General features: G+C 41.6%; 2 protein-coding genes across 2 annotated transcripts in view; one reads left to right on the forward strand and one right to left on the reverse strand.

Annotated features, from left to right (window-relative positions):
• Window positions 1-6676, forward strand: part of SCAF4 (SR-related CTD associated factor 4) — a 62695-nt gene extending 56019 nt beyond the window's left edge. The window contains exon 19 of the mRNA XM_012809673.2: window positions 5368-6676. Coding sequence (XP_012665127.1) covers window positions 5368-6314 — 947 coding nt within the window. The 3' untranslated portion in view covers window positions 6315-6676. The remainder of the gene's footprint in view (window positions 1-5367) is intronic.
• Window positions 6677-8753: 2077 nt separating this feature from the next.
• SOD1 (superoxide dismutase 1) lies at window positions 8754-16788 on the reverse strand. The gene is made up of 5 exons (XM_003797071.3): window positions 16637-16788; window positions 12874-12967; window positions 11207-11276; window positions 10287-10404; window positions 8754-9211 (listed from the first exon to the last, which is right to left on the reverse strand). Exons 1-5 carry the CDS (start codon window positions 16706-16708, stop codon window positions 9104-9106), a joined length of 462 nt encoding a protein of 153 aa, XP_003797119.1. The 5' UTR covers window positions 16709-16788; the 3' UTR covers window positions 8754-9103.
• Window positions 16789-17315: the final 527 nt, after the last annotated feature.

Raw genomic sequence — 17315 nt, forward strand, 5'->3', positions numbered from 1 at the left:
CTCTAAATCCTGGAGAGGATTAAGAAGAAACTTGAACGTGTAAAATAAATAGAACACAAGACTGTAAATTAACTAGGAAAAGGTAAGATTGATGGCTAGAATTAAGGGTGCCCTTGTGGTTGTAGTTACAAAAATTAAAAATGAAACTAGTTAGCATGCTGGGGTATGGGGTAACCCCTCAGGCAGGTTCAGAAACAGATTAAGTAGAGAAGTTGCATTAAAAACCAATGTTGGGGTTTGTTCAAGGCAACTATGGTGAGGGTTCATGGACTCTGAGGCAGGTAAGGGGGGAACATAGAGATGTGAAGGGCATTGGGAGCATTAGCCTGGTGGAATTGAAGATTGTTTTGGAAAGGAGTCCTAAGAAGAATGATCTGGTAAAAGGAGAAGGAGGGTTGGAGGGTAGGGTACATGAAATTGAGAATTTGAAAGTAAATGAAGTTAATGGTAAACATCCCAGACCACCTATAGGCAGTGGCTAGGTAGAAAGGGAGGCAGAGTTATTGGTGGAGAAGTGGAGGAACTGACTGCCTTTTCCCAAGTTCTCTGCCCTCCTCCCACCTTTTCACATAGCAAATCCCTGCTTTTCTTTAAAGATCTTACTTAAAATTCACATTCCCTATGAATGAAATCAAATGGCTGTTGCAAAAATTGATCACTTCTACAGTAAAAATCAGACCTTTTACATCTTAGTTTTATATCTGTCTTGTTGGTGACATACACTCTGGTTCTTGGCAGAAAGCTGTCATATTTATGCATTTACTGTATATCCCTTATTTAAATTCTGAGATTTCAAGGTGAACATTAGATTCCCAACTCTGAGAGCAACCCTCACCTCCCCTGTAGCCCTTTAATGTACTTGCTCTTTATTTTACATAATTCCAAATCTTTGATGTAGATGGCAATGCATCTGCTTTTTACCTTTTAATTGTAAAAACTTGTTTTTTGGATCATCATAGGAAATCCTCAGTTTAGTCTTGCTCTTTTTGAGTTAAGCTCCAGTTTATTTTCTATATTTCTCAAAATTTAATGCAGAATTTGATGCTATTGCTTTTTTGGTTTGCCCCCAAACCTTACTGTATTAGAAATGTAAGTTTTCCCAGGTCTGAGCTCATTTTTGTTTGGCCTGTATTCTGGGGGAGTTAACACCATGATTTGTCTCTTCTGAGCTCTGGGGATGTAAATAATCAACTTCTTAAACCAATTTCCACAGAGGTTGCCCAGGGGGCTCTGACTCTTAGTACTACTGTGTGGAGTTTATCATCTGTCTCCAAATGGTTTCTTTTCCTAAATTCCGGATCCTGCATTGATACCTCTATCGACTCATTCAGAGCAGAGAATTGTGCCCATTCATCTTAGATTGTCAGTCCTGCTCACAAAATGTCTTCATTGTGTCCTTCATCTGTAGCACCTCTCAGTTCAGTCTCTGTCACTATTCCCTAGAGGCTTTTTCCTCCTTGCTTTCCTGTACACTACTTGTCAAAGGATCTCTGTAAAAAAATCATAGGATTGTTGATGCCTGCTAAAAATTCCTTGGTGGTTTCCTGAATCACTTCGGGTCAGAATCCAGCTTCCTTCCCAAGCATGAGACTTCGGAACTGCCTTGACCCACTTGTTCAGCCTTGTAGACCTCATCTCATCTGTCTGTATTTTTCTCTCTTAGTTTTCATCAAAAATTGTCATAGGGCAGTTATGTGCTTTGCTGCTTTACCTGCGCTTAGCTTTTTCAAAAGCTGCTGGTTTGTTTGTTTGGTTGGTTTTTGTTTTTTGAGACAGTCTATGTGGCCCCTGGTAGAGTGCTGTGGTGTCACAGCTCACAGTAACCTCAGACTCCTGGGCTTAAGCATTTCTCTTACCTCAGCCTCCCAAGTACCTGGGACTCCAGGCACCCACCAGAATGCATTGCATTGTTTAGCTGGATTTGAACCTGCCACCCTCGGTGCATGTGGCTGGCTCTGAAACCACTGTGCTATGGGCACCCAGCCAAAAACTGCTGCTCTTAACAGTAATGCCTGCCCACCTTACCTGTTCTTCCTTTCCTTTGAGATGCAAGTCGGACATCCCTGTGACTCTCACTCAGATTTCACACACCATCTTTGTCAGGTCCACCTTGGTATCACTTGGTGCTAACTTGTGCCACCTTATACAGCAATTGAAAATTGTGTATTTATCTGCTGAACTTTGTACACTATGAAGGAAAGAACTATATTCTTAGCCCATTAAATGAGTCAGTGTAAAGGTCTATATTTAATACATTTATGAATGTTTTGAAGTTTTTGTTTTTTTTATGTTGCCCTTGGTGGAGCACCGTGGCATCACAGCTCACCATAATCTCAAACTCTTGGGCTTCAGTGATTCTCTTGCCTCAGCCTCCCAAGAAGCTGGGACTACAGGCGCCTGACAGAAATAGCCTGGCTATTTTTTTGTTGTTACAGTTGTCATTGTTTAGGTGGCCCGGGACAGGTTCAAACTGGCCAGCCTTGGTGAATGTGGCCAGTGCCCTACCCACTGAGCTACAGGTGCCACCCTGTTTTGAGTTTCTTTAAAATTTGTAACTCTGGAAAACTTGGCAGTTATGTTGTACATCATACTTCCAGAAAAGATAACTGCTTTGAATGCCTGTTTGACCTGGAGAACTCAATATACATTCCACTGATACATGCATAATGCCAGTTTTCTTAATAAAGCCTTCCTAGTAAAAATTAAAGTTCAGCTAGATAACCTACCAAAGACTTCAGCCACCTAGTTTTTTTTATTTAAATGTAATTTTTATTATAAAGGCAGTATATGTTCACTGCAAAGGGGGGATAGGTATGGTAACTATTAAAAGAGGCTGTACCCAAGTATGTACATTTTCTGTCGTTTGTTTTGAATTAAAGTCCATAGATGTTGGGATTATACTATTGCTTTAAAAAATGAGAGCAAAAGGACATGTGCTTTTGTTGCCCCGGGGTGATGTGCTTTACTGAGTGAGTGAAGAACAGTTCCGTGTACCACTGAGCTTTGTTTTCATCAGAGCTATAGTATAGGGATGGTCTTAGGTATGTGTGTTGTTGTGAAATTTTCCCCAAAAAAGTCTGAACACACAAACTTCCCACTTTATTTGTCCATGTCACAGTTTCTGGCTCTTGATGAGCAGTTAGCATTTCCCAATTTTAGACCTGGCAGGTGGAAGTTCAGTGTCTTTTGTTTTTCCCAACTTCTAAAGTGTTTGGTTTTAAACTCTGGGTAAGTATTGGGGAAGGGGAGGGATTAAGATCTTCATTATCGGAATTGACAAATATTTTTGCAAAATTATATATTTAGTGTTAGGTTATTTGTCACTTTTCTAAATAGATGTGTGGAATAATAATTTTAGCAGTTAATGGAGCCAGGCATTGAGTTCACTCTGTATTTTATCCCATTTGATCTCAATAAGTGGCAAGTGTTTATTACTATGCCCATTTTAGAAGCCAGAATACTAAGGCACATGTCCAACATGCTTGTAAGATTATGTTTCACCATAACATATTTTTCTTTACGCAATCAGAAGATAATTATTTTATTTAATTGCCATAGCTGATGAGTCTTTGTGTTAAGAGTTATAAAGTAGTTTATGTACACTTTCAGATCCACTTAAGTGGTTAACTCTGAGAGAATATTGACTACATGTTTCAGGTAGCAAAACCTGATTAAGGCCAGGCATGGTGGTTCACGCCTGTGATCCCAACACTGGGAAGATGAGGCGGGTGGATTGCCTGAGCGAGACCTCGTCTCTAAAAATAGCTGGGCTTTGTGGAGGGCGCCTGGGGTCTCAGCTACTCAGGAGGCTGAGGCAGGAATGATCGCCTAAGCACAAGAGTTGGAGGTTGCTGAGAGCTATGTTGCTATGGCACTCTACCAAGGGGGACAAAGTGCGACTCTGTCTCAAAAAGAAGAAAAAATTTAGAAACATTCTAGAACCTGTTCGCTAAAAGTGGGTGAAAAGAGATTGGTTCAGGTTGTAAACCTAAAATAACATGATACTAAGGAAAAACGGATATGAATGGCTCAGCTGCTGTGGCTCAAGTGGCTAAGGCACCAGCCACATACACCTAAGGTGGCGGGTTCGAATCCAGCCCAGGCCCACCAAAGAACAATGATGGCTGCAACCAAAAAAAAATAGCCAGGCATTGTGGCAGGCGCCTATGGTCCCAGCTACTTGGGAGGCGGAAGCAGGAGACTCACTTGAGCCCAGGAGTTGGAGGTTGCTATGAGCTGTGATGCCATGGCACTCTACCTAGGGGGACAGCTTGAGGCTCTGTCTCAAAAAAAAAAAAGGATATGAAAATACTAGTACTGAAATATTGAGTGATTTTCCTCTCAGTGTCACAGCATTTCTCTTATGGCCAAATGATCTGTCCTGACAACTAGCTCAAAGGCATTTTTGCAGCACACAAGTAAATGGCATATTCTATAAGTTATATCTGAACATTTTCCATTATTACAGTTACTCCTTTTGGTCATAGTATTTGCCTTGTAATATTTTATATTTTCAAAGAAATAAATTGTGAGATGCCAGTGCTTTTATGTTACTTAAGTGATGAACCAAAACAAATTAATTCTTGCCCATGTGATTTAAATGACGGGGTGTTGAACTTGTGTGACTGTCAGACTACAATGAGCAAACCCTTCTGTAAATGTGAAAATAAAGCCAACAGATCAGTTATTTTCAACAGCACAAGCTTATCGCATTTGCCACCTTTGGAAGAATGGATGGAAGGTGAATGGCTTAACATTCAACATTCGTGAACAGTAATATGGGCCTAGCAAGTTACACACATTGTGCTATGCTTTGAAGAAGGAACTGTAAAAATAAACTTTACATTTGTGTGTGGGTCTTTGCTTTGTGAACATTAAAGTGGTACATACTGCATAGCAACTACATGAGGTGTTTTAATGTGGACTGAGGGTAGCGTGGAACCAAAGAGACCTTCCTCTGGATTTTTCTAGGTTAGTGACCTTGTTTTTTTCTAGACCTAGAACGGGAATGTAGTTTTGTAAGATTGAGTGTACTGTAGTACCGCTCACTTGGCTTGAATAGTTAGTAATCGTGAATGTTGGTCATCAGGATTTAACATGTGTGCTCCTCTGAGTATTTGCTCTCACCTTTAACATTTTCTTTTCCAGCTTATTTTGGCCTCTGCTTTTATTAGGTACTTAAAAAAATTAGTCTTTGTGATTGCCTGCCTTATTTAGGTTATTAGTGGGCCCTCACATTGAGTTGTTGGCAGGTAGAGTGGCAAAAAGCGTGACATTTGAAGGTGCTGCACTTACTTTCAGCTAAACCAGCTGAAAATGCACTGCTGCTTTCTATGGTATTTACATTTTGCTTTTGTTGTCTTTTAGGCACTCAAGGGGTTGCCCCTGGTCCTGTAATTGGGCTCCAGGCACCATCTACTGGTCTTCTTGGTGCCCGACCCGGCCTCATCCCACTTCAGCGCCCTCCAGGAATGCCTCCACCTCACCTGCAGCGATTCCCTCTGATGCCCCCTCGCCCCATGCCACCACACATGATGCACAGAGGTCCGCCACCAGGACCAGGGGGCTTTGCAATGCCTCCACCTCATGGAATGAAAGGTCCCTTTCCACCCCACGGCCCCTTTGTTCGGCCTGGTGGAATGCCAGGGCTCGGGGGCCCAGGACCAGGCCCAGGTGTTCCTGAAGACAGAGAGGGGAGACAGCAACAACCCCAGCAGCCACAGCCACCGCCGCAGCAGCCACCACCACCACAGCCACAGCAGCAGCAGCAGCCGCCACCGTCGCAGCAGCCTCCACCAAGCCAGCAGCAGCCACAGCAGTTTAGAAATGATAACAGGCAGCAGTTCAATTCAGGTAGAGACCAAGAGAGGTTTGGAAGAAGATCTTTCGGAAATAGGGTGGAAAATGACCGGGAACGGTATGGGAGCCGTAATGATGATAGAGATAATAGTAATCGTGAAAGGAGAGAGTGGGGAAGAAGGAGCCCTGACCGGGACAGGCACAGAGACTTGGAAGAGAGAAATAGACGCTCTAGTGGGCATCGAGACAGAGAGAGAGATTCTAGAGATAGAGAGTCTCGTAGAGAGAAGGAAGAAAACCGAGGAAAGGAAAAGCCTGAGGTGACAGACAGGGCAGGTGGTAACAAAACCATTGAACCTCCCCTTAGCCAAGTGGGAAATGTAGACACTGTTTCAGAACTTGATAAGGGGGAGTCTGAGACCACAGTTGTAAAACCTGAAGAGTTACCTGCTGAGGCTACCTCATCCGTTGAACCTGAAAAGGATTCTGGCTCAGCAGCAGAGGCTCCTCGCTAAGTGACTGGAATTTGTCAAAATGTGACAGTGACACTTCCTGGAGTTAGAGCGTCAGGTGTACAGATGCTGTATTATATTTGCTCCTGCTATATCACAGCCCCACGGTAGTTGGTGGGGAATTGTAAGCAATTTGATTGCTTCCCTTCTATTTAAAAATAGCCACAAAATAACAAAAAATACTGAAAATATGAATAAATATTACCCCTTTTGCTGTAACTTTTTAAAAGTTTTGACTTTAAAAAGTTTACAAATCAAAATTAGAAGTGCTCTCTATTTTTTTTTTTTTAATTTAAGACAAGGTAACGGTGAAAGCTCCTCAACACAATAGGGATGTTTTTAATAAACTCTATTTTCGTAACAAACTTTAATGTGTGCTATTCTTCCTACACTGCATTGAGGTGGAAAAGGATTGTTCACCATCAAAGTTTGAGTTGTTGATACTGTACTGGAGTCTAAATTAGACTTGTTTATGGAATAGACATTTCTATGTAGTTATTCTCTTCCATATGTAATACTTTTAAGTTTTAGAATTTCAGTCATAAGGTAAAGGTTTTAATGTTAATTGAAAAGTTTGTATCTGCAGTTAGATCAAGGTTTTCTTTTTTTCCATTGGCTTTATAAATGTTGCCCCGATTAATTTGTAGAGATATTTTGTGGGGGGGGGGGATTAGCCCCCAGTGTTACAGGTTGTACTATAAATTACATGGTTACCTGAATATTATTTAGAAGGTTGCATGTTTTGTTTAACCAGCCATTAAGTTTTTCAGAGGAGTATAAAAGAAATCAAGGTTAACATTTGCAACCTAGAAGCTTTTGGACTGACTTTATGTTTAAGGACTTCAATGCAACTTACTGTTTCCTATAAATCTTGCCTGGAGCCTTTCTTTACTGTTTTTTTTTTTTTTTTTAAACTTCCCTGCTGGGCAGAGGTAGCCTCTGAGATTTTTGCCATATATAAAATACTGCTTTTATGCTTAAAATCGTTAGGTTAACTAGGGGAAACTGGTTTTCCAGAACTACCACATGAAGACATCCAAAGCGGAATCAAGCCTGCATCTCAAATAGTACAGAAAAGCCAAAAGTGCTATGCAGTGCCAAGACGTTAACACTAACCGAGCTTTTGTGGCCTTGTTGAAGCTTTTTAAGTACCATTCTTAAACTGTCCTAGTTTCAGTGTGCTCTGCACTTAATTTTCTTTCCCTTTATCCTCAGGCGAAGCTACTTTATAACTTTGCTTAAATAATACTCTGCAAGACCTTTGTTTTTGAAGGGGAGTGTTTACTACCTAGGGCAATGTTCTTGTATTCCTGCCTTTAGAAAATGAGAGAAAATCAGTTTCCTATCTGTGGACTTGAATTATATGTAACTTGTCCTTAAAGTTGTAAGGGAAACCTTCTGAAAAACATACATGTGATTATTCAGCATCCAGGGTTTAAGGATTTACAGCCTGTATTCGCAGTTGAAAATATTGAGACCACCCTGTTTACACATATAGGTAGTGTGATTACACTTAAGGCTTTTAAAAGGTCACCAGCGAGTCCCTATACTTATCACACATATGCACCACATTGTACGTCAGTGAAAAATCTGTTTTTAAGTTCTCTACCTGGTCATTTAGCCACTTACTATGAATAGACCGATCTTTATCACAGTTTTAGGCTTTCATCTCCTAAATGAACTACATTCGAGAAATAACATTTCTCTATAAGAAATATTCTACAATTTTCAATTAAACTTGTAACCCAGTCAAACCTGAGTTTTTTCATTTAGAAGTATTCTCACAGGTACATTAATTAGGTGTATAAATCCTTGTACTATTTTGTATGCCCAGAACCCGCAATCAAACATTTACTTGGTTTCATCTTCCAATTATACAGATTTCTTTAACGGGCTACCAGGTGTCCTCAAACTGCGGCCGGCCTCTCCGAGTGTTTTTGCCACTGCTGCCTGTCCTGCTTAGCAGCTGACTTGTCCTGGGGCCCGCAGTCCGGCCCTCCAACGGTCTGAGGGACAGTGAACTGGCCCCCCCGTTTAAAAAGTTTGAGGACCCCTGGGCTAATCTGAACACAGACTGTGTCAACCTCTACTTTTCAAAGTAGAGAATATGCCATTCTGGCTGGTATATACAGTAATCTTACTCTTAGCTGAGTTTATAACTTGCCTGGGCTCTCTTAAACCAGAATACCTACTTTTTAAAATAAGCAGGCACTTCATGAATCAAAATGACTAAGGGAGGATCAACCTAAAGCTGGCAAAGGATAGACAGCCCATTAGTCTAAATTCAAAATTGGGCTTAGTTTTTAGCAAGAAATTTAAAATTTTATACATTTTGAGGGTCCCACTTGAAACACTTTTAAAATACAATGCTAGGAAATAGTTACTACTAAATCTATTCCATTCAAGCTCTATACAAATGAGTATCAGCTAATTTACAATTTCAATTTGGATGCTTTAATAGGCTCAAAATAAGTGCCACACAGGGTGTTTATTCACAGGCTTGAATGAGAATGGAAGAAATTCAATTAAGCTTAATACCCATCTGTGATTAAGTCTGGCAAAATACAGAAATTGAAAACAGACATTTTAATTGATAATCAACTTTATAAAACTATACAAATCTTCCAAGTGATCATAAATCAGTTCTCTTTACAGGTACTTAAAGCAATTTAAAAAAAGTCACACAATTACACTCTTAAGATTACAGTGTTTAATGTTTATCAAGTTACATTTCTACAACTAGCAGGATAACAGATGAGTTACTAGGACTCAGACCACATCCTTGGTAATCTTTACTGGGCGATCCCAATTACGCCACAAGCCAGTCGACCTCCAGCATTTCCCGTCTTTGTACTTTCTTCATTTCCACCTTTGCCCAAGTCATCTGCTTTTTCGTGGACCTTTAAAAAATTTTAAAAACATAGAACTTTGAGTAATTACCACCTCTTCTAATACCCAAATGATTTTCAAGAACCTCATAATATTACAAAAATAACATTAAAATAATCCCACTAGCAGAGAAATACTAGTACATTTCAACTAGTAGTTTTAAAGTAGGAACTCCTGTTTTTTCGTGATGGTACAAGGAAAGACCTGTTACCTTTATACATTAGGTAAGTATTGCTGTCTCTAAATGAAATACTAAAAATCCAAAAGCTTCTAGGCTACCACATGCTAGCTTTAATCCTCCATGATAAACTATGGCAACCTTAGTTACAGTAGTCATCCTTGTGTTTACTTTTGGCACTTTTTTAATTGCTTTGTAAAAGAAAGGAGTGAAAGGGAACCCAAAACTATAAAAATGGCATGCCTATAAGAAGTAATCGTAAAATTGTCTTAAAGGTTTTAGCAATAGTATTTTAAATTTTGTCCATTAAAATTTATGAACTCAAATGATTTTTCTGCTTCACAATTACAGCTGAAGACAACTGTAAGGATAAAGTGTTAATTGAAAGGAAGTGGCTACTGAATATTAACTGTCCCTCGAGGGTAGGCAGAAGAAGAGCCTATATTACTTTGCATGAACCAGATGTGCCTCCGCAGGGTAACTGAGGCAACCAATTTTCTTACGTTATTAACAAGTAATGATAACCTGCAGAATGGAATGGACATTAATACTCAAGTCCATTCAAAATTGTAAACATAACAAAATGTTCTGTCTAGGTACAAGAAGGAAATTGAATTGTGGCAAGAAAATCTGGCTATTTTAAAATTTAAGACTACTAGTAGTTTTCCCAATTGGGATCTAATATGACCAAATGAAACCTGCTTTTTACTGCTAATCTTAGCAAAACAATGTTCTTAACTGGCCTAGATAAAAACAGTTCATTTTCACATAAACTGCTTTTCCTAATCTGAACTACAATTTGTCTGGATCTTTAGAAAGCAGAACAGAAATATTCACGAAGTCATAAAAAGATACATGACTAAATCAGGAGAAATTTTACACATATCCTTTATACTACAAACACTCACCACCATTGTGCGGCCAATGATGGAATGTTCTCCTGAGAGTGAGATCATAGAATCTTCAATAGACACAATGGCCTCACCATTTTTGCCGGCAGTCACATTGCCCAGATCTCCAACATGCCTATGTTGAAAAAGCATCAGATTGATTAGGACAAATTCCACTTACCATCAGTATAGAGTTCATGAACTAAATTAAAAATTGACTAAGTATATAAGGGTGGGCTAAAAGGTGTAATTTTTACTAGTATATACCAAATAAGACCCACTTTTCCAGAATTGACAAAATCTTGGAAACAAAGACATTCTAGACACAACTCTTCAAACAAGGATTGATGTTTATAAAGTAATGAATGCTCTGGGGAAAAGTCACAGGATGGGAGTATACCTCTAGTTTCAGAAGTAAAGTACCAAAGTGTGAACTCTTTAAGTTACTGAGTTATGCCTGTTAATTACTGGCATAGCTAAGAAAGTTATGCCCCCAAGGCCTATTATTTAAAAACTAATCTCTGTCCTTAAATCTAATATTTCCCTGAAAGGCTTTCAGAAAACACAACACAAAAGGAGTCTTGACCAGGTTCAATGTCTTATTTTTATCTACAGAAGGTTCCCATGTTTCACAAGGATGATTGTTTGGTAGTGTTTGTTACTCATGATATTTCTTGTATTAGTTCCCTTTGGCACTTGTATTAGTTCTATCTTCAATAAATGCTACAAAACCAAATCGTTTTAAGTGTCCCCATTTGTCGTTTTAAGTGCCCCAGGAAGTAAATCCCAGCACTTTTGGATAAAGGGTTCCATGGGCATCAACAAATGCAAAACCAATTGGTGGAGAACACAATTATCTTAACATGCAATTTGCAAGCAGTACACATACAGATTCCACTGCTTTGGTTATAACAAGAGCTAAGCATCTTATTGCTTACCTCTCTTCATCCTTTGGCCCACCATGTTTTTTGGATTGAGGATTAAAGTGAGGACCTGCACTGGTACAGCCTATTTACAAACAAACAAACAAAAATTACGAAACAGAACTCCAAATACATTCTAATAAGAAACATTGCTGAAACCTGCACTTGGAGAAAGCACGGACATGCATCATGACTTCCGGGCTAAGCAACACCTTGGTATAAAAACACTGTGGGCAGGCAGTAGAGACAAGTTTTAACTACAGTCTGACACTAACAAAGTTAGCTTTGACTTCTTTGCTCTAAAATTAAGGAACCAGACTTCTATTTTTTTTTTTTTTTTTTGAGACAGAGCCTCAAGCTGTCTCCCTGGGTAGAGTGCTGTGGCATCACAGCTCACAGCAACCTCCAACTCCTGGGCTCAAGCGAGTCTCTTGCCTCAGCCTCCCAAGTAGCTGGGACCACAGGCGCCCGCCACAACGCCCGGCTATTTTTTGGTTGCAGCCGTCATTGTTTGGCGGGCCTGAGCTGGATTCAAACCCGCCACCGTGTGTGTACATGGCTGGTGCCTTAGCCACTTGAGCCACAGGCGCCAAGCCCAGACTTCTATTTTTAAAATACTCTGATTATGATCCTAGTATTCAAGAAGGCAGAATGCCTTAACTACAAAAACCTTACCTCTCCAGCAACACAGTACCAAGCAGCTCTCTGGTCTGTGGCCTTTACTTGCTGTGGGGAGAACATTAACACAGCACCTTAGGTCCAAGGACCAAGGCTGCTGCCTCACATAACTCCAGGGGGTGGCACTCCAACTGCACCCCATACAAACAGCACTCTCGTATGCCAGAGGATGCCATTCACAAAGAACACAACCCCCACAGTGTGGTAGGTCCATCCATGACATGGGCTTCTCTATTCAGCAGTCCTACTTTCCCCAGGAGTCCCACGCAGGGAGAAAGACAGGTTACAGGAAGTAGCTCAGCTAGTCAAAGCTACAGGACAAGCACCTCCCAAACCAAGAAGCAACTGGCTGCTTGGAAATGTTAATATTATAATTATTGAAACGGATCAAATCTTGTCATTAAATCACTATTTGGAACTAAATTATAGAACATTAAAAACAAGTTCTAGTAAAATGAATAAAGTTCTCAACATAAGAAATCCATAAACACAAAGTTCAGACTGTGGTTCAAATAAAGACAAAAGATCACTAAATACAATTTAACCCATAAACTTTAACTTGCTTCTAATCCTAAATGATGAAAATGAAAGTTATTCCAAAGCACCAAGAGTTTGCTACCTGCAGTTTGCACAGTACTTCTTCCCTAAGGATCCTGTGTTGTAGTGTGGAGCTATCTGTCCTCATATAGCAGAACGCAAATAAACGCGGACCCTGTGATGTCCCCTCAAACCCCAGCTCACAAACACCAGGGATCATTACCACAGGTAAGAAATGAGCTTTACTTTTTCATTCTTAACAATTTCTTATAGTTGACCATAATCACGACCCCAAAAAATCAACTTCTCCTTTTTGTGGTTATTCTCCCTAAGGTTCATCTTAGTAGTCATTTTAACATGACCTTTAAAAAAAATTGTGGGTTTTTAATGTATAGGGGGTTACTCTACTCAGTCCTGTTTACTGTACTTGGTTAAGGTATGGGTCCCTAGAGCAGCAAGACACCCACCTTGTGTATTATCTCCAAACTGATGGACATGGAATCCGTGATCACCTTCAGCCAGTCCTGTAATGCGTCCCTTTACCATAACTGGTCCATTTCCCTTCATTCAAAGAGAAGTACAACACGTTTCAGAGAACAGGTGCCTCTGAACAAAGTAAACAGCTGATTTACCTTCAACACACACAATAAAGTGAAAAGAACATGGAATTGGGCGTCAGAATCCCAGGCCCACTGCTTTCCAGCCAGTGAGCCTCTAGCAAGCATTCAGCATGCAGGTGGCTCTGTGCTCCGGCATCATGATTAAGCAACCTATTAAAAGCACCTGAGGCCACTCAGGAGTTCCTGACCAGCCTGAGCAAGAGTGAGACCTTGTCTCTACTAAAAATACAAAAATTAGCCCAACGTGTGGTCAGTGCCAGTAGTCATAGCTACTCCTGAAGTTGAGGCAGAAAGATAGCTGAAGCCATGAGTCTGAGGTTGCTGTGAGCCAGGCTGACATGTGTCTCGAAAGAAAGAAAAAAAAAAACAGTAAGTACCAAATTGTCTGATTCATATGCTTTGCAGGGCTTGACTTTTTTACAGAAAATACGTAATAAGAAAAAGTACTTGTTTATTAGTAAATACTTTTGACTAGGCTGTATTTGTATATGTTGAGCATGTGTGTCCTTTTAACCCAAAAGGTGTAGTACTATTACCTCTTTAGCCCCTTGCTTTTGCTTCATGCAGCCTGCGCTCTAATACAGGGCAAACATACCAACTTGCTTTAAAGAAGAAAAAGGAACCTTGGAAGTATCCGGCAGGCTATCCTAGAACCACCATCCTCCACTGTTTCCTCAGTCAATGTTTTTAAGTTCCCTTCATAAGTATTTTTAATTAGTAACCCCAAAATATCCTATCCAACTCACCCCAGGAGGACCAATTCTAATCTAACCAGAAGTACTGTTTTCTAAAATCTTTTTAGGCACTTAGATAACCTTTCCACTCTAACAAAACAAGAAAGACAATAAAAAACCTAAACAGAATTTCCAGGCAGGCAAGGGTGATGAGTGATGGGGCTGTGCAGCTACACGCAGAAATCAAGGGAGTTCCTAATAAACCATTAAATACAAAGAGACATACTGAAAGAAGGCACACATCCCCAGCTACTTTTTCTATTTTTAGTACAGATGGGGGTCTCCAACTCCTAAGATCAAGCAATCTACCCGCCTTCGCCTCCCAGAGTGCTAGGATAACAGGCATGAGCCACTCTGCCCAGCCACTTGGTTTGTTTTCAAATAGACAAGGCCAACAGTACCAAGAAGCATTAGCCTTTCAGATTTGCTCTCCCACTGCAAAATACCACTGGCTCCAATGGAAGTATCCTCATAACTGCTGTCCTTTTTTTTTTTCTTTTTGAATAAGAGATATTATACTATGATTCTTCTAAATACTTAATTTTGGAAAAACTCAAGTATTAATGTTGCCCCTCAAAATGTGTTATACAGGCTCAGCACCCTTAAAGTGCCCTTAGCAACAGTGGTTATGGTGCCAGCCACATACACGGAGGGTGGTGGGATAGAACCTGGCCAAGGCAAGCGAAACAAGGGCAACAAAAAAAACGGCCAGGCGTTATAGTGGTCGCCTGTAGTCCCAGCTACCTGGGAGGCTGAGGCAAGAGAATCACTTAAGCCCCAAAGTTTGAGGTTGCTGTGAGCTGTGATGCCACGTACTCTACCAAGGGCAACACAGTGAGACTCTGTCAAAAAAAATGTGTTATACAGAGCATAAAAACACAAAAAGACCAGGTCCTTTCCAACCTCCACTTAAGGGGCAATGCATACTGCAAATATAAGCAGTTGTTAAAAAGCAAGCTGGCTGAAACCCTACAGGGACCAAGTTGTTACCATAAAGGAGTAAATAGGCCTGAGAAGCAAAAAGGAATGTAAAATGCTCCAGCACAAAGTGCTGTCCTGGGGTAATGAAAGTTCAGTATCAGCAGATCTCTCAATTTTTAAGAAAAGCCAGGAAAATTAGAAATTTTAAAAATTTTTGATTTTTAAAAGTTGGCATCTAAAAATTTTCAACCCTACATAGGCCAAACCAAACAGTTTATGTAGCCAACTGATTATATGTGTGTATCTGGAAAGCTATAGTACTTAACTACCCAAGTGTCTGTATGAGGTATGAAGGGTATGAAGGACACCACCAGGATAAAGTTGGGAGTTTAAAAAAAGGAACCACACAAGCTGCTCAGAGAAAGAGCAGCTTTCTCTGGAAAGACCGAGGGTTCCGACGTGGCTTATCAAAAGCCAGAGGGAGGCGATCCAGACTCCATACAGTCCTGGTGAATCATGTGGGAGAAGAGGCAGCAAAATGTCTGACAAGGCAACCAAAATGCAGTCAAATGCCTAAGAGCCTTCTCCAGAAAACGTGGAGACCAATGAAAGAAAACCTAAAATCAAACCCAAGTTCTCCTTCGCATAAATTTCACACTTACAGACTACTGCTTCTGTCCTCTCACAAGTTTGTACACCATTTTAAAGCAACAATCTCATTCATATTATTACATATTCTCTCATGATTATTAAGCTAAATAAACCATTTTCCACCAGTTTGGTAACCTCCTTAAGGTTCCCAGGACAGTCGTATAAGTACCTTCCCTCCAACCCACGTGTTTTGCAGTATTATTGTATTTCTGTATACTTTATTTTACGAGATTTGTTCAGAAATTTTGTCTCGTACCACCTCACGAACTTGCCTATTAGCAGAACAATCTTAAAGCCACTTCAAGAATCCAATAACATAGTTAAGTGCCAATTCGACGTAATGGAAATCCCAAGTCTCCTAACTTCGAAATCCAAACCCCACCCATGTCCTCAAAAAACAGTTGTCAATCCTGGGTCCACATTAAAATCACTAGAGATACTTTCAAAAAAATAGCAATCCTCAGACTGCACTGCGACAGATTTTGATGTTACTTGTTTGGAGGTTGGGCCCTGATACCTGTATTTTTTTCAAAGCTCCCCCAAATAAGTGTAGTGTCACCCAGAGTTGAGAATCCTTGCCCGGGAAAATCCCCAACAAAACAATTAGATCGCTGGCTTTTGGAACTACAAAAGAGGAAAAAGATCTCTGTCCAAGGGCGTCTTCTTTGCCCCCGTGGCCTGACCATGACCTAAAACGAGGGCCAACTTGCCTGTAAAGTGCCACATATGGTCCCTATTGCGTACTGTTTTCCACAGCCTCTTTAAACCTTAAAAAACAGTTTTATTATCTAGAGCTGCACAAAAACGGAGACCTGAGACTAAGTCGGAAAAGCAGCCCCAGAAGGATAAGGGATGCGACAATGCATAGGCGGACCGCCACCCGCTATCTAAAGGACCGGACAGGCCTCGGACTACGTAAATTGGTGAATGCGGAATCCTCGGGAGCAAGAATAGACAAGGTAAGGAAGGACTACGGCCGCTTCAAACGTGCCAAGCTTCCGGGCCGGCCGAACGACCCCGAAGCGACAGCCCGCCCACAACCTTCCAATGCAGCCGCGGTGTGCACCCGCGGGGCAGGCCCCGGCGTTTTCTTCCCGCACTCTAGCCCACGCCCTGGCCCAGCCCCGCCGCGCCCCGCCCGCAGGGTGACTCAGCACTTAACGGGCGCCGCACAGCCCGGGGGACCGGGCGGCGCGGACGCGCTCGGGGCGTGACGAGGGCGGCCCTAGGCAAGGCCGCCTGCCAGCTACCGGTACAGGTGCGCGGGTTGCGGCCCCGCAACGGGCCTCCGTCCCAGCCCTTGCCTGCTGCTCGAAGTGGATGGTGCCCTGCACTGCGCCGTCACCCTTCAACACGCACACCGCCTTCATCGTCATGTCTCGCGGGTCACAAGCGCGGGTCTGGGCTTGGAGAAACTGGAGAAGAAAGAACCTCCGCAGTAGATGGCGGCGCAAACCCGCGCAGCTGCGTCGCAGAAGCTTATAAACCTCGGTCCTCCAGCCACGCCCACCCTGGCCCGGAACCAATCGCCGCCCGCGTACTCAGCCGGCCCCCTACGGCAGCCTCAGGGCGCGAGTGGCCGAGACAGCCCAGAGGTGGGGCCAAGGGTCCGCGTGCGCCACCGCCTTCTTGTGCCCCGCAGCGGCGAAAAGTCCAGAAACCTGAAACGCAGGGAAAAAATGACTTTCTCTTCCGAAGGGGGTAGTGCCCCGACTATAGTGCACGAAATTGGGTGAATGAGTTATATGTGGTACGCCTTGAAGATCTGAAGTCATTTTGTCTAGAAACGTCATTATTTACGATTGACTTTGGCCCTAGAGTATCATTTGTTATTTAGTAATTGGGATGCACCAAGATGGATGCTTTTTGTAGTTTTCATTTTTTGTTGTGTTGCTTTGAGGTTTTCTTTGAGGTGTGTAAAATCAGTACTTCTTCATTCCTTGCCCCATCATTTCTCCCTTGCAATTTTAGGAGACCTTAGCA

Source organism: Otolemur garnettii, unplaced genomic scaffold (genome assembly GCF_000181295.1).
Source record: "Otolemur garnettii isolate 467f Iridium unplaced genomic scaffold, OtoGar3 scaffold00111, whole genome shotgun sequence".
In the NCBI taxonomy this organism is placed as follows: domain Eukaryota; kingdom Metazoa; phylum Chordata; class Mammalia; order Primates; family Galagidae; genus Otolemur; species Otolemur garnettii.

What these genes read in the sequence shown, in the direction of transcription:
- SOD1 (XM_003797071.3), bottom strand. Translation starts at nt 16,708, where the DNA reads ATGACGATGAAGGCGGTGTGCGTGTTGAAGGGTGACGGCGCAGTGCAG. An exon ending in GTTTGGAGATAATACACAAG is followed by an intron (nt 11,277 to 12,873) that starts GTGGGTGTCTTG and finishes GTTTGTAAATAG; the next exon opens with GCTGTACCAGTGCAGGTCCT. An exon ending in GGGCCAAAGGATGAAGAGAG is followed by an intron (nt 10,405 to 11,206) that starts GTAAGCAATAAG and finishes TTTTCAACATAG; the next exon opens with GCATGTTGGAGATCTGGGCA.